The sequence below is a fragment of the Danio aesculapii genome, chromosome 2 (assembly GCF_903798145.1).
Source record: "Danio aesculapii chromosome 2, fDanAes4.1, whole genome shotgun sequence".
Lineage (NCBI taxonomy): Eukaryota > Metazoa > Chordata > Actinopteri > Cypriniformes > Danionidae > Danio > Danio aesculapii.
In genome coordinates this window covers 24,348,916-24,373,914 of record NC_079436.1, presented here as the reverse complement: position 1 = coordinate 24,373,914, position 24,999 = coordinate 24,348,916, and the positions used below count along the sequence as shown (strand labels likewise).

Genomic DNA, 24,999 nt, shown 5'->3' with positions numbered 1-24,999 from the left:
TATATATATATATGATATATATATATATATATATATATATATATATATATATATATATATATATATATATATATAAAACCATATTACATGCGTATTGTAATTATGCATATTACCATGCGTCTGCGTTCTACATCATTGTTTGTCTGCCTGACGGATTTGAACCTGCGTGATGGCGTCACGCGGCGTCGCGCTCTCCCATAATGCAGCGGGCCTGAGGTTTTGATCCAGTGGAGTTCATGAGATCGGTGAGAGCGCTCGACGCAATGAGGCGGAGAGACACGACAGCCGTCGAACCTTCATCTCCCAACTGAATACACACATTCACCAATTCTCAAGCTAACAATCACACCAGAAACATGTGGTTTCGCCACTTCTCACTCCTCCCGAGAGGTCTGTGAGCTCCTGCAGTCCATTAAGCCCTTGAATCCGGAGGATTTTTCCCCCGTCGGCCGATTCGCACCGAGCAGGCAATGACAACGGCCTCCGCAACCCCGCAGCAGATGAGAGACCGGCTGCTGCAGGCCATCGATAGCCACAGCAATGTGAGTAACCCGCTCACTCTCCTGCCGACCACAGCTCACTTTCCCCGACACGAGACAGTCAGAGTCGCATTTCGAGCCGCCAAACGAGGTGTGGAGCGCCGGAGCAGATGTGGAGCTCCCGTTAGCAGTGCGCTAACTGACGGCAGGCACATTTACCCCGCGCCGCGCTCACAGAATAGCCGGACAGTGCTAGAAAACCCTGCTTTCAAACAGAAGTACACAGTGAGAGCTGTTAGAAAAGCAGCCATTTCGATTTTAGCTGTAGGCTGTGATCAGACACAGATGACATGTTGTGTAAAGGCTGTTGTCCGTTAGCCGTTTCATGCCAAGCTAAGTGTGTGCTATTGAGCGCTGGAGTAGATTTCAGTCAGCCTCTACAAGCCTTTTGACTGTTTAAATGCATCTTTGATGCTAATGTCTGTTGTTTCCTGTATAGGTCTTTGGTATCTGGGTTAATTTGAGCTCGTTAGATGTGGCTAGCTGGCACAGTGGCATTAGCAAAAGCGCTAGCAGAGGAGTTCATGCTGAGAGTGGCGAGTTAACGTTAGTTTGAATTTGTATCACCTAACATAGTGAGATTAGAGTAGTTTTGATGCATTTACGGAGTCATGGTCGTGGTTGTCCTGGGTTTTAATGTGTGTAGACTAACCTGAACAAACAGCTGGTTGCTGTTCCGTCGACGTTGCTGTGCTAACTAGGGACGCAGACCTATTGGCTGACTGGAAAATCTGACAGCCACATTGAATGTTTTACTAGGCTAACACCTCGCCATAAAATGACTAAGGGGAGAGCAGGGGATAAATAATCAGTGTAGAGGCCTGTGGAAGTAAACAATGATGGTAATTCAAATTCAGAAGTTTAAAAATTAAGTTAACTTCTCTTTAAGTGCAGCTTTTATTGTAGGTAAACTCTGGTCGTGTTTGGTTAACTCTTTCATACACACTTTCACCTTTCTAAACACTTCTGCTTGCTGTTTGGCTTTGCATGTCCATACATCGTTTATTTCATTGTTACTAGTCTCTTGGGTTTAAATTGTTAGGTTAAGGTCAGGAGGGTCAGAATGCTCCCCTAGAGTAAGTGGAGGTTAAACCTGTTGTCTATTGGTTGAGGCACTAATGAATAAGCTGAGCTGCTACTTCAACCAAAAAGTTTTGGGACTTTTCACACTTGTTGTGAGGGACTGGTGAGATGTCCGACATCATTAACCACTTTTGTAGTAATATTCTAAGTCTGATACTTATAAGAGCATGGAAACATGAGCATGTGTATCTTGCACTTTTGAGCAGTTCCATACACTTACTTGGATGTAAAGGCTGAGATAGGCTCCACTACTAGGCATTATATCCTTGCATAGTTTGTATAGAGTTATAGAAGAAGAAAAAGGGCATCATACTGTAATAGACTAAGGACTACACACTTTATTCTTAAAGTTTTTTTAAAAATTTTATTTGGACTGAAGGGTCAACCTTTATATCCATTTAAAAATAGTGGAAAAAGGTTATTTTGATTATTAATGTTTTTCAAGTGATCACTTAAAGATTTACCAGGTACCAATAACTGTTCTTTAATCTGGGATGTTGTTAAAGTCCTTTTTGAGAAATGTTTATTTTTTGAGTGTATTACCAAACATAAACTCTCAAACACAGAAACATTGTTGCTTAGAGATTAAGTGATAACAATGCCTTTGTCTGAATATGTCTACTTATTAAAATCAGTATTATAGTAGTAGTACACCCAAATTCACAGTGTTTATTAAACAGTTGTTAAGAAGTGCCCAGATGACCTACTATTTCCTGTGAGATTTGTAAGTGTCTATCTGATGGACACTACTATCCCATGAGGCCTCAGGAGAGCACAAACTGCATTGTAGATCACATGACTGTGAAAATACAAAGGCTGTAGTATGTCAGAAATTCATTCATAATACACTCATTTATGTTTTATGGAACACAGTTTATTTCAAACCAAATGTAGTACCTAGAGATGCAACGATTATAGATTTTGGTTGTACGATTATAGTCTGAGAAAGAATCACGGTTATCACGATTATTATGCATGTATTAATTTTAAAACGCTACTAGTTCAGAAAATCACACGAAAACTTCTTATATTTTACAGTGTTATTTATTGATGCTCAGTAACCAATTAATATAGCACATAATAATGTTAAAAACAAACAATAGTCCACTTCTCTCTTTGTGCTTAAAAATAAGTACAATTTTTGACATTTAAACACATAATTTTTGCACTGTAAATAAATGATAGAACAATTATTAAATAAATGAAAAGAATAGTATTTGTCTAATGCATGGTTTGAAATTAAGTTAAGGGAGCACCATAAAAATTGAGGACCACCCACCAAAAATGAATGAGCACCACTGCAAATTGTATATTACAGATTTATTGTATTTTAAAACAACATCAATCAGAAACAACTAACTAATTCTGTTATAACTTAATGATATTTGTGCAATAATTTAAAAATGAATGTCCAATAATTATAAAAGAATAATGATGATGATGACGACAGTAATACTAACAATAAATAACATTATCATTCTGCCTTGAATGCGAGTTATTTGCTATGAAAAGTCCTGCTTTAACTTTATGAGAAAAAAATCTACGGTTTGCATCAAACAAAACTGAAGCATTGCAGTAAGAAATATACATTTTGCATATTGTTTTTATACGCATGCCAATATAATAACCAGAAAGATTGTCAGTCTTGTTATTTTCATTTTTATGTTTGTGGAAAAAAGCAGGCGAGTCAGCCAACCCAATATATGCGGCGCAGAGTAGCTTTCTCGTGATGACCACCTGCACAGTACTGTTCTTTGTCATGAGCCGAAGTTTCAGTATAAACTTAGTAAAGTCGAGCTTCTTTGGCAAAGATTTATACACTGTTAGATTTTACATTTAGCTTCTATTTGCGCTGAACACGCAGTGAATGCAATGCATCGAAATTCGGACCATTAAACAGCTGATCCACTCCGAGTCTTTCTGCACTCTCTCCGAAAACACTCGCTTGTTCTTGGCTGGCGGATCGATTAGAGCGATCATGCAATGAATATTGCAGCCAATATTTGTAACTTTAAGTGGGTTTGCAAACCTGTGTACTTTTCATTGCTTCTTCCTCAAACTTCATCCGTTTGCAGTTCCCGCGGTCACAAGAGCCCCATCTTAACTAGTGTGCCTGAAAAGCGTTATGTCGCATCCCTCCATTGGAAATGAACGTGCACGAGCTTGCCTTAGTTAATAGCCTCAGTCATAATTAATCCAGTGTGCATGGTTATTATTCTCGGTGTATAAACTAGAATTTAATTGGCATAACTTTTAGTTCCTGCAGTTTTGTTCTGTGCAGAAACGCGGTGTTGAGAAGCCTTTACGATTAATTAACCATGACGAATTAAAGCGCGGTTAATAGTGAAACCGGTTAATCGTTGCATCCCTAGTAGTACCTACAATATACACGTTTGGACACTGCAAATGTGTTAAAATCAGCTCAATTCAGCAAATTCTCAATAGAATCATGGGCTGTTTCTCAATTCCAAGAATGCTGAGAATGGATTCTTGTTCTTGTGGAGAACGTTCTTGCCAAATTACCTCAGAAGAACGAACTCGGGAGACAGCGAGAACACAACCCGTCCTGTGAGAAATTAGACGCTGTGTTCTTCCTGGTGGTCACATGACCTTCACACATTTTTAATGGAAAATTATATATTAGTTATTCATACAACAATTTGTGTTTTCCCCTCTTTTCACAATATAAAATATACATTAAGACCTTACAAATATGTGTTGAGCAATACAACAAATTTTAATACAAATTTCAGCAAATAAACACTCTTAATGTGTTTATGCCTTTATTAAGATTTTCATGGTAATGTTTACTTTCACCGTCTCATTTAGGGATACTCCTGAGACAAATAAGTTATATCTCAACTTTAATAAGAAATCTATATAAAATGCTGCACTACCCACCTCCTTTATTTAGCCGCAATGACTTCTGGGATCTCTTGAGCGAATTTTGCACTGAAGTGTGCATTGATGCGTCCTTTATATCAAGAGTGCATCCGGAAACTTTCACGCGTCCTCTGTTCTTGCGATCTTGAGTTTTGGAACTGAACTTTGGCAGTTGATGATGACATTACACGAGGACGCAAGAAGACGCTGTAGAATGCTTATTGAGCCATATTCTATAAAGCCATATAACAGCCCTAGTCTAAAAGTAAAATCTCTTGATTGTGCCCGTCATATACACTGATGTTCTGTGAAATGTAAACTCTGACTGTTAACAATTTGTTATTAACAACTTGGCCAGTAGTTCTGTAGAATATTCGATTTTTGAGGACTTCCTGACTTCAGAAATGGATTCCAAAGTTCTTCTGTAGCCATTATTTTAGATATTTTGTAATGTCATTTCAGACTGGTATTTTAAATAGTTTTTCTTCCTGAACAGATCTGTAACATGGTTGCAGTTCTTGATGTTATCACCAATTTGGAGAAGTACCCTATCACCAAAGAAGCACTTGAGGTTAGTACTGATATTATCGATAATATAACATGAATCTGTTTAACTCGTGGTGTAATGAATACTGTTTCTAAGTCAGTGCTCAATTTCAAGTGTAAATACTATCTCAATCGCCATTTCTGAGCACTGTCCATTAAAGAAAGTACCCTTTAAGCTACACCAGTATTTGGAAAAGAGAAATTTGATTTTTATGATCAGTATTAAGATCATTCAATAAAAGTAAATCAAGTAATGAGTAAATTTTCTTTTTGTTTTTTAATAATCCCTTTAACCATATCGTCTTTTTCATTGCTCTCTGTTTTCTTCCTGGAGTTTAAAATAAATGGGAATGGTGTTAGTTTTAAATGGTACCAAAAAATAGGATGTGTGATATGACTAATAAAACACAATTTTGAGACTTCTTCCATTTGTTTTAAATGCAGGAAACCCGCTTGGGAAAGCTAATCAATGATGTGAGAAAGAAAACAAAGGATGAGGACCTTGCCAAACGTGCCAAGAAACTCCTTCGGAACTGGCAGAAGTTGATCGAGCCTGGCCAAGGTGACACTCCGGTGAGAGGACCACCAAATGTCCCGGGATCTGCCAATGGTGGTGCTCACCCCTGTCGGACAGACACTCCTCCGGCAGTCCCCCCTCCAAGCAAGGTTGCTCCCGAGCTTAAAACCAGGAATGACATCCACAACACATACTCTCCGAAGGCGGAGAAATCCAGCAGCCGAAAGCGGCGGGCGGAGCAAAGGGATAGTCCGCATCTGCCGGCTAAAATGACAAAAACTTCCCTTTACGAGCCGGTGTATTCTTCTTCTCCGCCATCAAATGGAATTAGGGGGACCCCCGAGCCGCTCCTAGAGAAAGATGATGAGGTACCGTCTGACAGAATTCGCCTGGAGCATCTTGATAATGACAGGCACAACAAAATCCCCGTCAACGCTGTCAAGCCTCATCCAAGCTCTCCAGGACTTACCAAACTACCTAGCACTTCCTCCTTACTCAAAGCGTCAGTGTTACAGCAGGCGAGAGTGGACAGTGGTGGGCAGCATCAACCCAAAAGCCCTCGGTACTCCTCAAGTCCGCGCAGCGCAACACATGAGACGATGGCCAAGAGGTCTACGACATATGCACCAAAAGGGACTCTCTCGAGCCCATCTTTGAATTCTGCCCAAGTGCCCTCTCCTTTGCCCACACTGCAGCCTTTAACGTCGCCGGCACAAGTGTGCATCAATGACGGACCATCATCTGTGGGGCTGGAAGACTCGATGCACTTGCACAGATCATCAGATAGAGTCTCTCAGCCCCCACACAGCACTGCAGCACTGGAGCCGCTCTCTAGTGCCCTGCTCGCCACACACGGCCTGGAGGGTCTGGAGACCAAGGTTGAGCGGGAGGGAGCGTCCTCCAACTCGGAGGGCAAAAAGAGGAAGAAATACAGACCCAGAGACTATACTGTAAATCTTCAAGGGCAGTCCTCCGAGGACAGGACCAAACCACGGTTAAAAGAGCGTAGGTTAACATTCGACCCGGTGACCGGACAGATTAAGCCCCTCACTCCGAAAGAATCCCACCAAGAGGAAGAGTGCCAAGGACAGCCAATCCCAGAGCCATCAGTGAGGACTGAGATACCGCAGCAAAAGCCACCTACGTCGGTCCCCAACCCCTTTCAACAGACGAACTGGAAAGAGTTGTCCAGAAATGAAATCATTCAATCGTACCTTAACCTTCAGAGCAATGTTCTTACGTCCTCTGGAGCACAGACCCACGGGGCACACTTTTTCATGACTGAATATTTGAAACGAGAGGAACACGATGTCAAAGAGCCCCGGAAAATGCACGTTTTGGCCCCGGGCAGCTCCACAACAGAATTGCCCGGGGTGTCTCGGGACGTAACGAATGAGGACCTTCTCAGAATACACAATGAACACTGGCCGGGTGTGAACGGCTGTTATGACACCAAGGGAGCCTGGTTTGATTGGACAGAGTGCATATCGTTGGATCCTCACGGTGATGAGAGCAAGTTGAACATCCTGCCATATGTTTGCCTAGACTGAGAAAACAGGGTTTGGAAAAGTTTTCATTGTTCCCACTGTGAGTCCGAGGAGGTGCAACCCACTCTCCTTGTCGCTCTGTACTAGGTTCATCGTACAGGTGTAACAAACGAACCAACAGCGGCTGTTCTGAGTACGGTTTTCCATTAGAAGGAGCTGAAAAGATGTCCTGTTTGTAATGTGCTGCTACCAACAAGAATTTGCAAACAAGGGTTGTATATAATGGCTCGCAGGGATTTAACTGGGCCAGTTCTTGCACAGTGTGTTAATAGGAGGGTCCGAGCAAGCATTGAGCAGTGCAGAAATGTTTGAAAGCAAGTCGAGAACATTTTTTGGCAGTTACGAAGAGCTTTATGTGACAAAGAATAAATTATAAAAAGTTTCTTATCATGTATGCATCTATTTATTTGAACTTTTTTTTTTTTTCGTTTTTTTTTTCTCCTAGCAGAAGGTTATCCACTAAGATGTGCAGAGATGTTTGAGGCTTTTCTGTTGGCATCACACTTCTGTCCCCTTATTTGTGATGTACATGAGGCATATATAAATGCATTTTTCTCACGGCAGTTCTCACCTTCGTGTGCTAATTGCAGTAGATACCAACATTCCATTCCGAACTCAACGTCATTTCTCGCTTAACATTTCGTTTCTCAGTTTATCTAATATACGTGATTTTCATATGAGAGAGAAGCAATCTATTTTTAGATGTGTTAAAACAATATTTTAAATAAATCTGTTTGCCAGATAATTGTAAAAAATAAAAAATATGGGTCTGTCAAAAAAGAAAGTATTCATGTGCTCGAAGGAAATGCAGTGAACGGCCACAGAGGGTGCTACTTTACATCTTCATACTGTGAGGACAGGAAGGCAGGAAAATGTTAATATGCTGGAAATATACTTGCTACCATTCCTTTAGATATTGTTTGCCTTACTAAAAAACATTCAACAATGACTTTATTTGAAGAGCCTTAGCGAATGTACGGCATTTAGATCTTTTGTTTAGGCGGTAAAGAAGGAAACACCTCTTGGCATCTGCCATATGGTCTTTTTTTCTCTCAGATGGGCGCATTGTGCTATAAATGTGTCAATAAAGATGCGCGTTATCCTGCTTGTCTGTACATACTTCTTGCAATTCATGTAAAACCTTTTTAAGTCTTCATTTTTTTTTTTTTTAGTGTGAATGTAATCAATTTGGGAAGAAAATAAGCATTTATAAAAGGCCCAATCGTTTGTTTTGCTCTTCACAGGCATCTTTAGACTTCGGTTTATAGACTGTGGTCCTATTCATTCAGTTTGACATCTTATTTTTCTCATTCAAAATTTTTTTAATGCCTTGCCATTGTTTTGAAAAAAAAATGTCTTGTGAAGGGGATGAAACCAATTTGCTGCCGACTTGCAAACACTGTGTGCTCTGCTACCTTCGTCCTACCAATGTGCCTTTGATGTAAAAAGTTTGGAAAGGCTTCCGCTAGCTTCTTTTGGTTTCTAAAGTATGGCATATGTTTTCCTAAAACCATGTCTGATATTCCAGGGATATGCATTGTTTCTGAAGCAAAGGCCATCTAAGAGCTCAACACTTGGTTAGGGTATTGCAAATATAATTTGCGATTTAAATCTAGAGGAGAGACTTCTTTGATCATTTTTGATCAGTATATTTGTTCAGTGTTTAACATCACTCATTTGTTCGAAAAAATAAAAATGATCAAAAATCTATGCATCATGGTACCCTTTCTTCCAACAAGGTTGTTTGTCCCAAAACTAAACCTACACATTCATTTAATGTTTTTTTTTTCTTCAGTCAACTATTTGCAGCTGATAATGAATTACAGCAGGGGTTAAAGCTTGGTCTTGGAGGGCTGGTGTACTGCATAGTTTAGTTCCAACTTCCCTCAACACGAGCTGCCTGGAAGTTTCTTGTATTCGCTTTATTCTTTGCGTATGAGCGGGCGCAACCATTTGAATCTTTTTGGCTTGAGACTTCCGCTCTCATTCACTTCCATTCATTTTTAGATGTTTAAAAGGGCTTGTTTTGCTGCTTGATGTTGCAAACTGATTCTACTTTGTCTGTATAGTCATGTAAACACTTGTTTTTAGAGCAAGTAGTTTGACCGTTTTCTGTGGTTTATTATTCCTAGTCATTTCTCCTATAGGCAACTGAATCAGATGTTCAATCGTTAAAAAGAGCGCACTTCCCCATAGATGAATAAGGTCAGTACCTAGAAAGAGCTTGATTAGCTGGTTCAGGTGTGTCTAATTGGGGTTGTAACTAAACTTTGCAGGACACTGGCCCTCCAGAACCAAGTTTGTGGTTGAAGTATACTTGCTTCAACCCAAAATTCCAAAATGTATGTAAAAGAATACCACTTCAAACCTGCATTACTTTTTTGTCTACTTCTGAACACAAACTAATACGTTTTTGCTGATTAATGGCAGTCCTGTCAGTATTGTGGAGATCAGTGGAAACTGAAAATTCGAGCTGTGATCGTCAGCAGTAAAAAAAATCAATTTTGGAACAACTTGAGGGTGATAACAGAACTATAATGTTGGCACAACTATTCTGTTAAAGCAGAGATGCCCAATTTAGGGCTCGCTGGCCAAAGTTGGCCCATTGTAACCTTTGATTTGGCCCACCATCCCATCTGAGAAGAGATTGAGAAGGATGTTAGAGGGTTGGGGCCAATGTGGGTTGGGGGTCATTTCTAATTTGATGTGACCTTTTTTTTGGTTTGTTTTACTGTTGAGCTACAGAAATTCAACAGCTAGGAATTATGCTGTATTAGTTCATATAAAGCAGTGTTTTCTAGTAATTTAAAAAATGTATATTATTCAATAAATTAGGAAATTAACAATGGTAACTATATTTACCTTCAGCCCACTAGCCTCAATCAAGGATGGCTTTTGGCCCTTCATAAGAAAAAGTTTGGGCACCCTTGTGTGTTAAAGGCTGTTTACATAGAAGACATTTTTTGCATTAAAAAACAAGATGCAAACAGTAGAATAGGGAAATGAAATGCAAGGCCCTTTAGGTTTTATTTTTAACACTGCACTTTTAGAACATGCTATGTGTCTCTAAAGGGATGTTCATAGCACACTTTTTGAAAACAACTGGGTGGGTTTTCATTTTTTGTTTATTTTCAAAACACAGACAATAATTATATTTATAATTTTAATCAGGTCTAAATTTAAATGCTTTTTTTAGGCAGCATGAAATGAATTTGTGAGCCTTCTATTTCTTCATTTGTCACATGCTTCCCAATAAAACAGGCTTTTAAATTGTGTCCATTGGGAACTGTTGGTTGTCATTTGCTATTTCTATATTACATGAAGCATGATTTAAAAATGAATGAATGATTATATGCATGGATAAGCATAATAAATGCAAAAGAAAGCGCAATTATAATTTGGCTTTAAAGAAGCAGGCTTAAATCTTTGGCACAGTTAATATTATTAGCCCTTGGTGTGGACACCTTTATATTAATCATTATAGTTATCTTTTTAGGAGTGAACACCCTATATAATAATGTATAATATATAGCTACTGCATTCAAATAGCCTATTCAAATTTGAATAGGCTAAATAAGAATTGCCCACTTTAATTTCATTGAGACATTAAAGTGGCAGACTGCATGACTTTAGTGGACTTAAACAATGATTTGGGCCTTAACGTGAACACAGATATATGTGTTAGTACTACAGTTATTGTTTCAGGTGCTGTCGTGAAAATGCTTCAGATCATTATGGTGGTCGATAAAGAGACTAAGCTGAAGGAAAATGAACGATAATATAATTATTGCAATATTCACATTTAAGAATGCTCAGTTCTAGTTTGACTAAAGCAGGAGGCTACAGAGCTCTGTGTGGCACATTTACTGTTATTGGCCCTTGCTGTGGACACCATTATAATTATCGAAAAGACCTTTTGTCACAATTATTTAAATATGTATAGTGTAATGCTTTCAAATGTGATTATATAAGAATTGTAAGTATAAGAATTAAATTTAGACGTTAAAGCAGGAGGACTTAAAATGTTTTGCCCTTTAACGTGGACACCAATGTTACTGGTTATCATTTTAGGTCTAAGTTTAGTCACAATGCAGGGCAGCAATGTGATTTTTTGGGTTAGTTATCTCCCCTAAGTCGTTTTCTATTGTCTGAAGTCACATTTACTCTTACATCACTCTTTCGAGCCGGAAAATACTACATTTTACTGCTGAATTGCTTGAACTGTTGCGTTAGTAGGCTACCAACGTCATTCGATTGCTTGCATGTATGACTTAACCTGTATTACACCAAGATATCCTATCTTACCTCGCTTCCTCATCATTTCAAGAAATATTTCACGAATGTTTGTGACATAATTCAGCAGGCTGCCGTATTCCCAGAGGTAACTCATTCCTCAGCTACCGCGAGTCTGGAATACCAGGATGCACTCAGGGAGACTCCCATTGTAAAGGAATTCGGTACTTTAGTGCCATATATGGAGTTTTTAATATCAATCACGGCCAAAAAGGAACGAAAGGGGCGGGGTTTGTAATTAGCCTGCGCTCTCATTGGTGGACAGGAAACTCGGGGGGAAGTACTGGATGTACCTAAGTTAAAATAGTAAAGCGGACAAAACTCAAACTTTAGCGAAGTCATTTCTTTCAGTTCCCGATCATCTGTTTGGTAAAGTTGGGTTTTGTTGCTGATAATGTCTTCGCAGTTCAACAGAGGCCCGGCATACGGGTTTTCAGCGGAAGTGAAAAGCAAGGTACGTTGGATAATTTATATAAACGATTTTAAACCTGTCGTTAAAGCATAAACGTATTTAATTTAGCACAATGTTACTTATATGTACCTGAAATCGCTCCTAATAAATTGACAAATCATCATGAAGCTTCCTGTAGTGTTAACGTGTAACACGCATGTAACTAAACTATGATAAATGTCAATGGCGCTTCATGTAACTTTAATACGTATTGAATCGTGTTATTTAATAGAAACCGAAACTAATGGCAAAGCCAGTAAAATGCTAAATAAGTCACGAAAACTGTAAAGAAAGTTCTCCAGAGGCTCTCGGGGCGTTGCCTCTAGTCCTCAAGTATGTCATTGTAATCTGGCCTGAAAAACACACAGCTTGTGTTCACACAGTAAAGCTGCTGCTCGTTCACATTCCTCTTCCTTATTGGTGTTGATGTGTTTGTAATACACACACTTAGTATCGGTTTACAGCCCTGACACCAACAGACAGACGGTGTCAGACTTCCTATATCTGATGTTTGGATATTTATAATGCCATTATCTGATTAACCTTTATTAAATCAAATAAATAGTTTTTTAAAAAGGGACACTAAGCTGTTAGGCTATTGTTAGAATGACAAAATGATGACTATAGGCTGCTTAGTGTATTGACAGATCATGAGACAAAATTATTACAAATATTGAGCGCTGAGCTGTAACCTCTTGATTCTTGTGTGATTATTAATCATCACCTTCATTCTTTCATTAGATCGCACAGAAGTATGACCCACAGAGAGAGGAAGAATTAAGAATCTGGATTGAGAATACTACTGGGCGATCGATTGGAGATGACTTCCAGAAAGGATTAAAAAATGGTGTGATTCTCTGCGAGTAAGTGTGCCGTCGTGTATGCTTTCAAAGTGACCATTTCTTTTCAGAGACAGTTTCACAATACACATTTGCATAACCTTGAGGTCTTGGTGTTTCCCTAAAGGCTCATAAACAAACTTCAGCCAGGCTCTGTGAAGAAGATTAACCAGTCCTCCCAAAACTGGCATCAGGTGAGCGCACCTTTTCAAAAGGTTTCCCCTAAAGATTTATTGATGTTCTGACATTGAGAACACAGTGCTCATTTAAACTGCTGATAAGATTCTCTCTTGTTGTGCAATATAAATGAATGTCCAACATAAAGGTTACATTTGGCATTTTCACATTCAACTCTTTTACTCCACTTTAGCTAGAAAACCTGACCAACTTCATTAAGGCGATCACCACCTATGGCCTTAAGCCTCATGATATCTTTGAGGCCAATGATCTGTTTGAGAATGGAAATATGACACAAGTTCAGACCACCCTCCTGGCACTCGCTGGCATGGTAAGTCCTGTCCAATGATATCATTTCACAGGAGAACAGCCTAACCTTGATATTTCAGACTGTAATTATAGATTCCTGCTGTGTTTACAGGCTAAAACCAAGGGCATTCATTCAAGTGTGGACATAGGGGTGAAATATGCCGAAAGACAGGAGAGGGCATTTGATGATGAGAAAATGAAGGCCGGGCAATGTGTCATCGGACTACAGGTATGAGTCATTATTCTGAAAAATCTCTGTCAAAATGATTTATTATTCTGTAATGGAGGTTTCGAGATCTGTGACAATAGATCAATTATGTCGCTCACTTTGCAGATGGGAACAAATAAATGTGCAAGTCAGGCTGGAATGAACGCCTATGGCACTCGAAGACATCTGTATGATCCTAAGTCACACATTCTGCCACCAATGGACCATTCAACCATCAGTCTGCAGATGGGCACCAATAAGGGCGCTAGTCAAGTAAGTATCACCCTTCTATTGTCTTAAATAAGTAAGAATATTTCGAACATATTATAATATAATTATAATATAATATAATATAATATTATTATAATATAATATAATATAATATAATATAATATAATATAATATAATATAATATAATAATATAAAATAATACAATATAATATAATATTCTCATATAATAATCATTTTCTACTTTATTATTCTCTTTTTGATCAGTTTTGTTAATTTAGCTCATTTTAATTTGTATGGAATGTTGTATTTATTATTGTATATTGTAGTCCATGGACATAATTTTTTCAATCTTGTTTTATTAATGTTGTTTGATAATCATCAAGTACAGTAAGATAGAATATGTTCACCAGCATCTTACATTGTAAATATTAAAGAAGGCGTTTTATTTTGGTAACTCTCACAATAGTAACTTGAGTAAGTTGAGTTGAAATCTGTGTTATTTTAGTATCATTGAGATACTGTGGGGACTTTTATTTTTACACCATCCTTTTCAATGAAATTTTACTATTATCATTTTTATTTGACTTCTTTTACCACATAAAGTTAAACTAAATGAAAATGTGAAATAATTCCTTGCCGATTAGCTGAAATAGAATGAGCTTAATGTTTTCTATGCAAAAATGGTTTCAGATAACTGCTGTAAATAAAAATGAAATGGAAATATTAGATAAAAAAAAAGTAACAAGTTTTGGTCAGTGAACTGAAATAAAAAATACTAATAAAGCTACACACACAGACACACACACACACACTTGTATATTTATCTCTATGGTGACTTCCAATTGACATAATAAATCATAACTTCGTCCTCACAGGCATAATTCTGCATTTTTTTACATTTTCAAAACACTTAATTCTGCATGATCTATGAGCCATTTTCATAGTGACCAAAAATGTCCCCAAAAGGTCAAAGGAATTGTTGGTATATTTGATCTCCACAATGTAAGGAATAGGTACACACACACACACATTAAAACAAGTTACAAAATAAAACAACTAATAAATAATAATATACAAATAAATAACAACTAATATTTCATCCTAAATTGTGGTGTTAAGTACTAACCTTTCTCAAGGATGTGTTTTATATCCAATTTTATTTTATATTTATATAAATGATATAACTGGACAATGAAATTATGACACTTATCAAGTATGCAGATGATACAGCACTGGTGGGATGTGTAAGGGATGCTCAGTTGTTTTGTCAATTTTGTCAATTTCATCACAAGTTGGACAGCAGAGAATTCCTTGCAGTTTAACAATAGTAAGATGAAATAAATGTGTTGTGGGACAAACAAAATACAAACATTTTTTAATCCTTTGCTAATTAAAGGAGAGGAAGTTGAACAGGTGAGTTCTTAAGTATTTAGGTGTGGAGATTGACTTTCAATTCTCTTTTGATAAACACTCAGAGAATGTTTTGAAAAAGGCTCAGCAGCAGTTGAGTTTGTTGATAAAACTGAAAAGTTTTAATATTGAGAAGGACATTTTGATTGTCGTATATAAATCATTTATTGAGTTTGCTCTTACATTTATTATTGTAGCCTGGTTTAACTCCCTTTAAAAGCTGTTATTCTATTAAAATAAACTTTTAAGATTAGCAAATGTAGCGAGTAAAATGCTTGGTGAGAGACAAACACCCCTCACTGATTTATGTATAGCAGCGACAAATAGGAAAACCTCCACTATTATGGAAGACTCTTCCCTTCCATTACTTCCATCTGGCAGATGGTATAAAGTCCCTTTAGCAAAAGAATCTAAGCAGACATTTATTCCCATTGCCGCCATTTTTTTAATATGATTTTTAAAATAATTGTGTAAGTGTATTAATGTTTTGTTGTTGTGTGTGAGCCTATCTAAAGACAATTGTCTAACCCCTGTAGGATAGACAATAAAGTTTATTGAATTAAATTGAGTTAAACCAGAAAGTAAAAACAACAATTCAATTTATCAAACAAGTACTATAATTGTAAAAAAAATCTCTGTGTTTTTTCTAGGCTGGTATGACAGCTCCAGGCACTCGCCGTGCCATCTACGACCAGAAAACTGGCACAGACAAGTGTGACAACTCCACCATGTCTCTGCAAATGGGATACTCTCAAGGTGCCAACCAGAGCGGGCAAAACTTCGGTCTTGGCCGCCAGATCTACGATGCCAAATACTGTCCTAAAGGTGGAGCTGTCGCAGCTGAAGAAGGAAACGATGGTCAGTACACAGATTTCCAAGACGAGGGTTACCAGGGCTATCAGGATGACGGCCAAGATTACTAAATCCAAACGAGTCTGAATAAAAAAAGCTAAAGGGAAGTTGATACTTCCTCGAAAACAAAAAGACCCAAAACATGCCAATACATCACAGTAAGCGTGCAATCTGCCCGATAGTGATGACAGTGACCAATATAAAACATATCACTTATGTTATAAATATAGCGTCGTTTTAAATTTTTATAAACAATATGTTTTGTTGACCTGAAACCATAGCCACAAAACATCAGTGTAGTGTTATCAGTGTATTGATAGTGCTTGTATTTTTATATGGTTCAAGTGACATTCATTTTATTGCACAACCACTATAATAATATTTAGTATTTGCGTAGTTGTTCATAGTGTTTTTTTTATTAGTTTTGAATGCTGAAACACAAGTGTGACGGGGGTTATTGTGAAGTTTCATTTTCATAATCCCAAACGATGAATTGTATTTTATTTCCTGCTCCAATCAAACTGTTGTGAAGAAAATAGCTGTTGAGTAAGTAAGTGAGCCTGATTTTGTACTGATTACAATACAGAACATGCTCAGGGGTTTAAAAATCACTCTTTTTTTGTCGCTTGAGCATGTGAAGGTGATTTTTGCTGTTACAATTGAAAGATGCAAAGTTAAAATAGTGAGGTTTTCCATGTAGAGTTGTTCGTCGTGTTAATTTAAGAGCTTATTTCCCCGGTCGTATTTTGTTTTCGTGTTTTTAGGCTGGAAAGTGAGAGCACATTCTTGACATGCACAAAAAGGAACGACTTCTCTATCATTTCAGCAGCATTTCTGCTTTCGCCATTCTAAACATTACACTTCCTCGCTTAGTGTGGGGAGATGAATGCGGTTTGTGTTTTTATAATACACTTTAGCGTCTGACGTGCCGTCTGTAAGGAGTCTTAAGGAGTTCATCTTTGTATTAGTGTTTCATTTCTCATTGAATATTTTAGCGCTTGCAGAGCCAGATGAACTGGAGCGTGTCTTGTTTTCGTTGGATCTTAGTATTTTGAAAGGAAATTGAAGTATATCATTGTGAGCCTTGAACATTCCAAATTAGGAACTGGATTCACTTCTTTCATTCCACAGTATTTTATTCTCATTCCAAAATACGCTTTGTACTAGACATCGGAGATTTGAGGTCTGCTCAGATAAATCACTTACATGATGGATGTGTTTGTGTGTTTTTCTTGTATTTTTTTGATGAAATATGATGGTTGGACAGTGAAGACTGGGTTTATAATAAATGATTATGAACAGGAATTGTTGTTTGTTTAATTTGAATACTGTCATTGAGTATTTTATCTCTGAGTCTTGGACATATTTGCTTACGTCCTTATGGATCCATTATAAAAAAGTGGCACTTACGTTATAACTATGTCCACGTTTATAGACGATTTGGTTTTGTTCATTTCAGATGAAAGCTCTACGCAACATATCAGTTCAATATATTGATATTTCTAGGCTCTCGAGTCTTGGACAAGAAGCTGATGTTTGAAATTATTTACTCACTTCACAATGGAAATCCTGCATCCGATCATTCATTTAATTAGGGATATTTGAGTTGGTCTCACCATCAAGTTTTTTTCAAACCTGCTTTAGTTTCTGTTGAATACAAAAGAAGATATTTTGAAAAATGTAGGAAACCATTATTCATTGACTTCCAAAGTTAAATATATAAAGGCTTATCAAGGTTTGGAAACACTTTGGGTGATTTAATGGTAATATTGATATATTGCTCTTTATGTACTAGAGGGCAAGTTGCTAGAGGGCAAATTTTGCCTATAAATGGACAGTTTTAGAAACATATCAAGTTTTGGAAACACTTTTGGATGATTTAATGTTAATATTGATATATTGCTCTTTATGTAAGTACTAAATCAATTAGGCAAATTTGCTAGAGGGCAAATTTAGAATTTAAATGGGCAGTTTTAGAAACTTATCAAGTTTTGGAAACAGTTTTGGGTGATTTAATGTTAATTTTTGGGTGAACAGTCAGCCTTTAGTGAAGCTGATCTACTGATTACTCAGTAGGATGTCCTTATTATTGGGACTTTTGGAAGAGTGGACGTAAAGGAAAGTAAATCTAATAATAATCATCTTAATGCTGCCATCATCTGGCCGTGAACGAAAATGACAGCATGGGATAATTAGATGCACAATCTTCATGGATATTTTTCTTGTACATATTTATTTTTGTGAAATGCAGTCAATTTGTGTTCGTGTTGTGTTTTTATTTAAATTATTATATTTCACACCTGAATTTCTTTTCGTTCATTGTTTTAAATAGTTTCTCTCTAGATCATTTTTAGTGGGGAAACTATCCTCACTGAAACCCAATATTTCATCCTGGTGCAATTTAAGCAAAAATGACATTTTCTTTGTAGACATGTTTCTGTTTTTGTGGCAAGGCTTCACATTTACTGTTTTGTTTTTATGTGACACTGTACAAAATCATAATGAATCAAAATTAATGTTGTTTCTGATCATTGACTGACCCAAAACTGAAATCAATTAAATAATTAATTAATAATCTGCTTAGGCTTTATTATAAGGAAAATAATAAAAATTACATATTAATTAATAAATAAGATTATTATACTGCCATTAATGAAAGTGCAGAATCAGTTCCAGGGGGCAAAATTCAATTCAATTCAGCTTTATTTGAATAGCGCTTTTACAATGTAGATTGTGTCAAAGCAGCTTCACATAGAAGATCATAGTAAATTGGAACAGTGTAGTTCAGTTTTCAGAGTTTAAGTTCAGTTCAGTTTAGCTCAGTTCAGTGTGGTTTAATAATCACTACTGAGAGTCCAAACACTGAAGAGCAAATCCATCGATATATGTCAGATCCCGAACCATGCAAGCCAGTAGCGACAGCGGCGAGAAAAAAACTTCACCAATTGGCGAAAGTGAAGAATTAAAAAACTTTGAGAGAAACCAGGCTCAGTTGGGCTCGACCATTTCTCCTCTGGCCAAACGTCTTGTGTAGAGCTGCAGTCTAGGCGCTGGAGAAGCTGGACCTCACCAAAGACTTGTCTGTCCCTGGTAGTGGACAGTTTTAGACCCCTGGATTTTAAAGTTAACTCAATATATTAACTGGTTTTGTATAAAACCTTTTAGAACACTAAAATAGACATTTTTAGTTGGCTAACTTTCCAATATTATGTAATTTCACATATCCCTATACACTGCATTATGTTCTGTTAAACTGGTGTGTGAAACAGATTCCAGTATGCAATACTAATGTTTTAATCTTCAACATACATGTGACCACCACATAAGTTTACATCATTAGAGATGCCTGTTTACTATCTCAGAAAAAGATATTTGTATATTTATCATCACTATGTGTTATAATTTTGCTAATTTTACTTTGTAAATCACCTATCACCTGACTAATAGTAATGGCATTAAGTCATATTTAATAATTTAATTCAAAATTAAAATCAACTGCACTACCAGTAGCAGAAAATAAAGCATAAATGCTTACAAATATTTAAATTTAACAGCATTCAGATATATTCAGTACAGAAAAGGGAACTAAAATATAAGCATATAATTATACAGGGGAGAGCGGGGCACAAAGTAACACTTTTTGGTTTTGGTCAAATAATGAACAAAGTAATGGTGTTAGACAAAGCATATTCTTTTGCCAGGAACACACAAGCCTTTCCTACAAATGAGCACTGAAATTCTGATCGCCGGACCTGTGGTTTTTGTGCAGTATTGCCAAAAGTCCCAGGAGTAAAAATGTTACTATTTACCCTACCTGCGGGGCAAGTTGTAACAGACAGGGGGTTAGATGTAACACATGCATATAAAGGCAGATTTCACACAATTAACTAAAATCCAGCTTTCTTTCAATAATAGCTATATTTCCTCAGTAATTGGCTCATTTCTTTTTTTATTCTACATAGCACAGTATGTTTATGTATTTATTTGTTTATTGGATAAACACATTTGAATCTATTTGCATAATTATCCATTTATCCATTATTATGCAATGCATTTATTTGCATTATTAGAATTTTTTTTTATTTCCATTAAAACATTATCTTCTGTTAAAAAACATTTTTATTTAAAAAGTTCTCAACATTACACTCAAAATTCTAAACAAAAAAAATGTTAGTTTAGTCGGTGTCCAACAGTGTGTGGCTTAACTGTAACACCCTGTTACAACTAACCCCGCTGTGTCGTGTTTTCCTCAAAACTGGCTGGCAGTCACTGTGTGTGTTTTACATCTTTCAAAATGGTTTCATCTTTTAGCCTAGAAGACGGTAATCACAACAATATAAGATTTTGCATTCATATTTTCATAGATTTATTTAAATAAAATAATATCGAGTATAATAAAAATACTTTATGCTGCAAAAATGGTTTCTCCTGTGTTTCTCATCCAAATTTCGCCAAACTTTTTTAATAACTGGCTTGAAGACGTCTGCCGACACTGTGGTGAAAACCTCAGAAGCATGCCATGGTTAACCCTGAGCAAATACCTTAAAACTCCGTGTTACATTTAACCCCTCCGTACTTTGTGCCCCGCGCTCCCCTAGTGCCGTTCACCGTAAACATCATTTCACCTGGGTGGATTTATTTAAAACGAAACTGATGCTTCTTTTTCTTTCTTTCTTTCTTTCTTTCTTTCTTTCTTTCTTTCTTTCTTTCTTTCTTTCTTTCTTTCTTTCTGGATTTCTGGATTTCTGGATTTATTTAAAGTGAAAGAAAAGGCTGTAGAAAAAGGTTGGAGTACATTGTATAATTTTTCCTCAAATTAAACATAATTTGACCTTTGTTGTCTGTGGGTTTAAGGCTAAGCAGAGGATGATAGACCTAATAAATGTGTTTGTTTGTTTGTTTTACATCGAAAACAAACATCTAAATCAGGATAAAAACATGCTTTTTGTTAGTATCAATCAGGACTGATGCCAGTTAATAAATGTGTCTAAGAGAAAAATATATATATTATACCTTTGACATGGACGTATATCTATCTACGTGTCAATATTTTAAAATTCCGACGTAGTTTTTGTCCCTGCCACCAGGTGGCGCTGCTTTACCATTTCTTTCAGGTTTCTCCTGGACTTTCCAGTTTCTGCTGCCGGGGGATGGAATTTGCTTTTACGATCTAACTTTATCGTCGCATGTGCAGATTTGTTCTTTTAAGGCCTCACAAGGCCTCTTCTCATACAAACCAAATTCGACTCTCTTGTTAAATTCCAAGTTGACGCGACTCAACTCCTGCAGACTGATTTATCTACAGGACTCCTGTTGAAGCAGGTAGACTGCAGATCAAACTGTCATTCAGACAGCGTTATGCAAACATTAAACATCTATTCTGATCATTTTTCTCTTAAAGGAGAGTCTGCCTGAAAAACAGAGTTCAGTCATCGCTTACTCAACCTCGTGTCTTGAAACACAAAAGAAGGTATTTTGAAGAATGTTTGTTACCAAGCAGTTTTGGTTTCTATTGACTTCAATTGTGTGGAAAAGTGAAAGGTCAAACGGGGGGTTTTGGAACAACAGCAGTGGGCCAAACACAGAATGTTTACTTTTAGGTGAACTATAGATTTAAACAAATGTACTTTTTATACATTTAATACACAAACTTTTAATACCCATACTAATACACTTACTTTGCCTAGAAGGTATTTTCTGTCTGTCGTGTTCTGCTCCAGTGGTTCTTAACACGGTAATACATTACGTTAATAGGCAGGATGACTGTTGAATAAAGCCCCAAGAATCATAATGGCTAAACATAATGGCTGTTGACTTATGAAACACACCTTTATGTTTGTGCGATGGCCTCATTTTTTCCTTATTATCTTATAATGGCCTCAGTACTGTACATAGAGGAAATGTATACAGCAATCTTGTTTCATAATATCAAAAAGTTCAGCTGGATATATGGCAATTCATGTGCTTTTGTCAATATAAAGTGTGTAATCTTGCTGTCATTAAACATGCGAGGAACAAACACATCTGTATTAGTTGAAAATCAAGATCTCTTTATCCTGAACATATATAGATTTTTTTTAAAAATTGCAATTCCAGTTAAAGCACCGGTCAGATTACACGAATTTGACACAAATTCAGCTCAATTTCCTTGACGTGGGGATTCGTAAACAACAAATGGGCGTCATGACACAAGATTCAATTGTTCTTCTTGTGTAATGTGGCATAGTTCACGTCAACCGATACCATACATGCGACGCCTCTTGACACCATCGCAGAAAGTGTATCATGTTAAATTTTTTATTTTCTCGTTCTTCGCGACGAGTTCCATTACGTGGGTCACACTGTGCAATAGGAACACATAATTCCTCGGTTATCTCAGCGGGTGCTGCCGTTAAGTTCAGGTGAGGAAATGTTAAGAAACCCATGGATGCAGACCTGGTGCAGTGCAATCTGGGCTGCATCCAATGCTTTTTTAATGCACTCACTTAACCCCACCCCTAACCCTACCCCTCACAATGACGTCACTCGCTCCATTTGAGTGCATTATGTCTGACATTGCATAGATAAATGATGCAATCTCAGCTTGCATCATAAAGGCTGCATCCAGATACTATTGGAACCCATGGCAGGAAAATATACGTTTAGATTTCAAAGAAAATATCTTAATATTAAAAAGGAATCATAAGTTTGATCCTATCCATGTCGTAACAAATGGATAGAACAATTAAATAATGTAGTTATAAGTTGTCTGCAAGAGGGCAACGCAGTGGCGCTTGCTGTTGCCTCACAGGAAGAAGGTCGCTGGTTCGAGCCTCGGCTGGGTCAGTTGGCGTTTCTGTGTGGAGTTTGCATGTTCTCCCTGCATTCACGTGGGTTTCCTCTGGGTGCTCCGGTTTCCCCCACTGTCCAAAGGCATGTGGTATAGGTGAATTGGGAAGGCTAAATTGTCCATAGTGTGTGAGTGAGTGTGTATGGATGTTTCCCAGAGATGGGTTGCGGCTGGAAGGGCATCCGCTGCGTAAAACATGTGCTGGATAAGTTGGCGGTTCATTCCGCGGGGGCGACCCCAGATTAATTAAGGGACTAAGCCGAAAATGAATGAATGAATGAGTTGTTTGCAAGCATTAGTGATGATTGAGATTCAAGTAAGATAAAAAAAAATGAAATTGAGATAAGAAGTATTATTATAGCAACACTTGTGACTGCTTATAATGCTTGTCGTAGATGTCACGGGATGACTGATCGCGAAGGAACGTGTAGTCTGGCACATTTGTTACCCACGACAAGTCAAGAAGTCAGGATCTGACCGGGCCTAACTTAAAACATTCTGTAGGACACCTTAAAAGCTGTGAAAATTAGAACTGCACAATATATCGTTTCAGCATCCATATCGCAGTGTGTTCATTCGCAATCTACTTATCGCTAGTATATGCAATGTTGAGTCTGGATTAAACTTCATCATTTGCATGTGTTTTTGATGCCTGTAATTGTTTAATGACCTTAAAAGCATTGGGGCACAATAAAATGTACCTTTTGTAACTTTAATGATTAATTTAATTGAATTATTTTTATTTTTATCATTCAGTTACTGTACTTGAATACCGTTTGAAAACGCTTTACCGTTTGAAAACGCTTTATTTCAATTGTATCTTTTTCTTGATTAAATTTAAAGATAGTTATGCATGAAAATACTCACAACACATGCAAATACGGAAATGCACTGCAAATAGCACAGAACACATCGAACGTGTCGAGGGACCCCAAAATGTTTATAGATTGTTTTTGAGATTTTTGGAAAACCATCCCAGTCTATCTAGCATTATATATTCTTTCCAAATGGAGATATTCATGTCATCTGGGCAAATTGTATTCATATCGCAATATATATCACAAAATAAAAAATAACGCAATGCTAGATTTTCCCAATGTCATGCAGCCCTAATGAAAATGTTAGAACATTATTCACATGTTTTTGAACATTCCTGTGATGTTAATTAAAACATGTTCTTAGAACAATAACATAATGTACATGTTAAATAGTGATATAATATAAACGACTTAAATATGTTCTGAGAATGTTACTTTAACATGTGACTGAAATGTTATGAAAATGTTTTGAGCAATGGTATTATAACCAAAAAATAACATGAATATATTGTCTTAAACGCTGGACATTTTGAATGTTTGGTTCCACTCTATATCAGAATCAGAATCAGAATCAGAATCAGAATCGGTTTTATTGCCAAGTGTGCTTCACACACACAAGGAATTTGTTTTGGCTACAGAAGCTTCCAGTGTACATAAAGTGACAAGTGACAACACAAAATAATCTGAAAAAATAAAATAATAATAATAAAAAATGATGAACATTAAACAGATGCGGTTAGTGAAGAAACCTGGATGTTGAGTTGTGTGTACAGATTGTTATAAATATACAGGTTATAAGGTGCTGTGTACAAGTGCGAATGTAGAAAGTATTGCATTGTATATTGATATAAGGTGCTGTGTACAAGTGCGTATGAGAAAGTATTGCACATATTTATTGCACAGTAGGGGAATATTTAACTGTTCATAAGGTAGACAGCCTGAGGAAAGAAACTTTTCCTGTGTCTGGCTGTTTTTGTGCTCGGTGCTCTGAAGCGCCGACCAGACGGTAACAGTTCGAACAGGTAGTGTGCTGGGTGTGAGGCGTCCAGAGTGATTTTGCGAGCCCTTTTACTCACTCTGGAAGAGTACAGTTCTTGAAGTGTAGGAAGGGTAGTGCCAGTGATTCGTTCAGCAGTCCGGACTATTCGCTGTAGTCTACGGAGGTCAGTTTTGGCAGCTGAGCCGAACCAGACGGTGATTGAAGTGCAGAGGATGGATTGGATGACAGCTGAGTAGAACTGTACGAGCAGCTCCTGTGGCAGGTTGAACTTCCTCAGCTGACGAAGGAAGTACAGTCTCTGCTGGGCTTTCTTCACAATAGAGTCTATATGAGTGTCCCACTTCAGATCCTGAGAGATGGTGGTGCCCAGGAACCTGAATGACTCTACTGCAGCCACAGTGCTGTTCATGATGGTGAGTGGGGGGAGTGCAGGGGGGGAGTGGGGGGAGTGCAGGGGGGGTGGGGGG

At 37.3% G+C, this 24,999-nt stretch overlaps 2 protein-coding genes across 2 annotated transcripts; both read left to right on the top strand.

Moving 5' to 3' along the window:
* Positions 1-222: 222 nt before the first annotated feature.
* crsp7 (cofactor required for Sp1 transcriptional activation, subunit 7) lies at positions 223-8,825 on the top strand. The gene is made up of 3 exons (XM_056475686.1): positions 223-542; positions 5,002-5,076; positions 5,496-8,825. The coding sequence occupies exons 1-3, from the start codon at positions 471-473 to the stop codon at positions 7,116-7,118; spliced, it is 1,770 nt and encodes a 589-aa protein (XP_056331661.1). The 5' UTR covers positions 223-470; the 3' UTR covers positions 7,119-8,825.
* A 2,867-nt stretch (positions 8,826-11,692) lies between these two features.
* Positions 11,693-17,190, top strand: cnn2 (calponin 2). Its single transcript, XM_056475675.1, has 7 exons — positions 11,693-11,862; positions 12,601-12,722; positions 12,826-12,892; positions 13,069-13,206; positions 13,297-13,413; positions 13,519-13,665; positions 15,684-17,190. The coding sequence occupies exons 1-7, from the start codon at positions 11,803-11,805 to the stop codon at positions 15,954-15,956; spliced, it is 924 nt and encodes a 307-aa protein (XP_056331650.1). The 5' UTR covers positions 11,693-11,802; the 3' UTR covers positions 15,957-17,190.
* The last annotated feature ends 7,809 nt before the right edge of the window (positions 17,191-24,999 follow it).

Coding starts and splice junctions, on each gene's coding strand:
- crsp7 (XM_056475686.1), top strand. CDS start 471: ATGACAACGGCCTCCGCAACCCCGCAGCAGATGAGAGACCGGCTGCTG. Junction 543..5,001: donor CCATCGATAGCCACAGCAAT/GTGAGTAACCCG, acceptor CTTCCTGAACAG/ATCTGTAACATGGTTGCAGT. Junction 5,077..5,495: donor TCACCAAAGAAGCACTTGAG/GTTAGTACTGAT, acceptor TTTTAAATGCAG/GAAACCCGCTTGGGAAAGCT.
- cnn2 (XM_056475675.1), top strand. CDS start 11,803: ATGTCTTCGCAGTTCAACAGAGGCCCGGCATACGGGTTTTCAGCGGAA. Junction 12,723..12,825: donor AATGGTGTGATTCTCTGCGA/GTAAGTGTGCCG, acceptor GTTTCCCTAAAG/GCTCATAAACAAACTTCAGC. Junction 12,893..13,068: donor CCTCCCAAAACTGGCATCAG/GTGAGCGCACCT, acceptor ACTCCACTTTAG/CTAGAAAACCTGACCAACTT.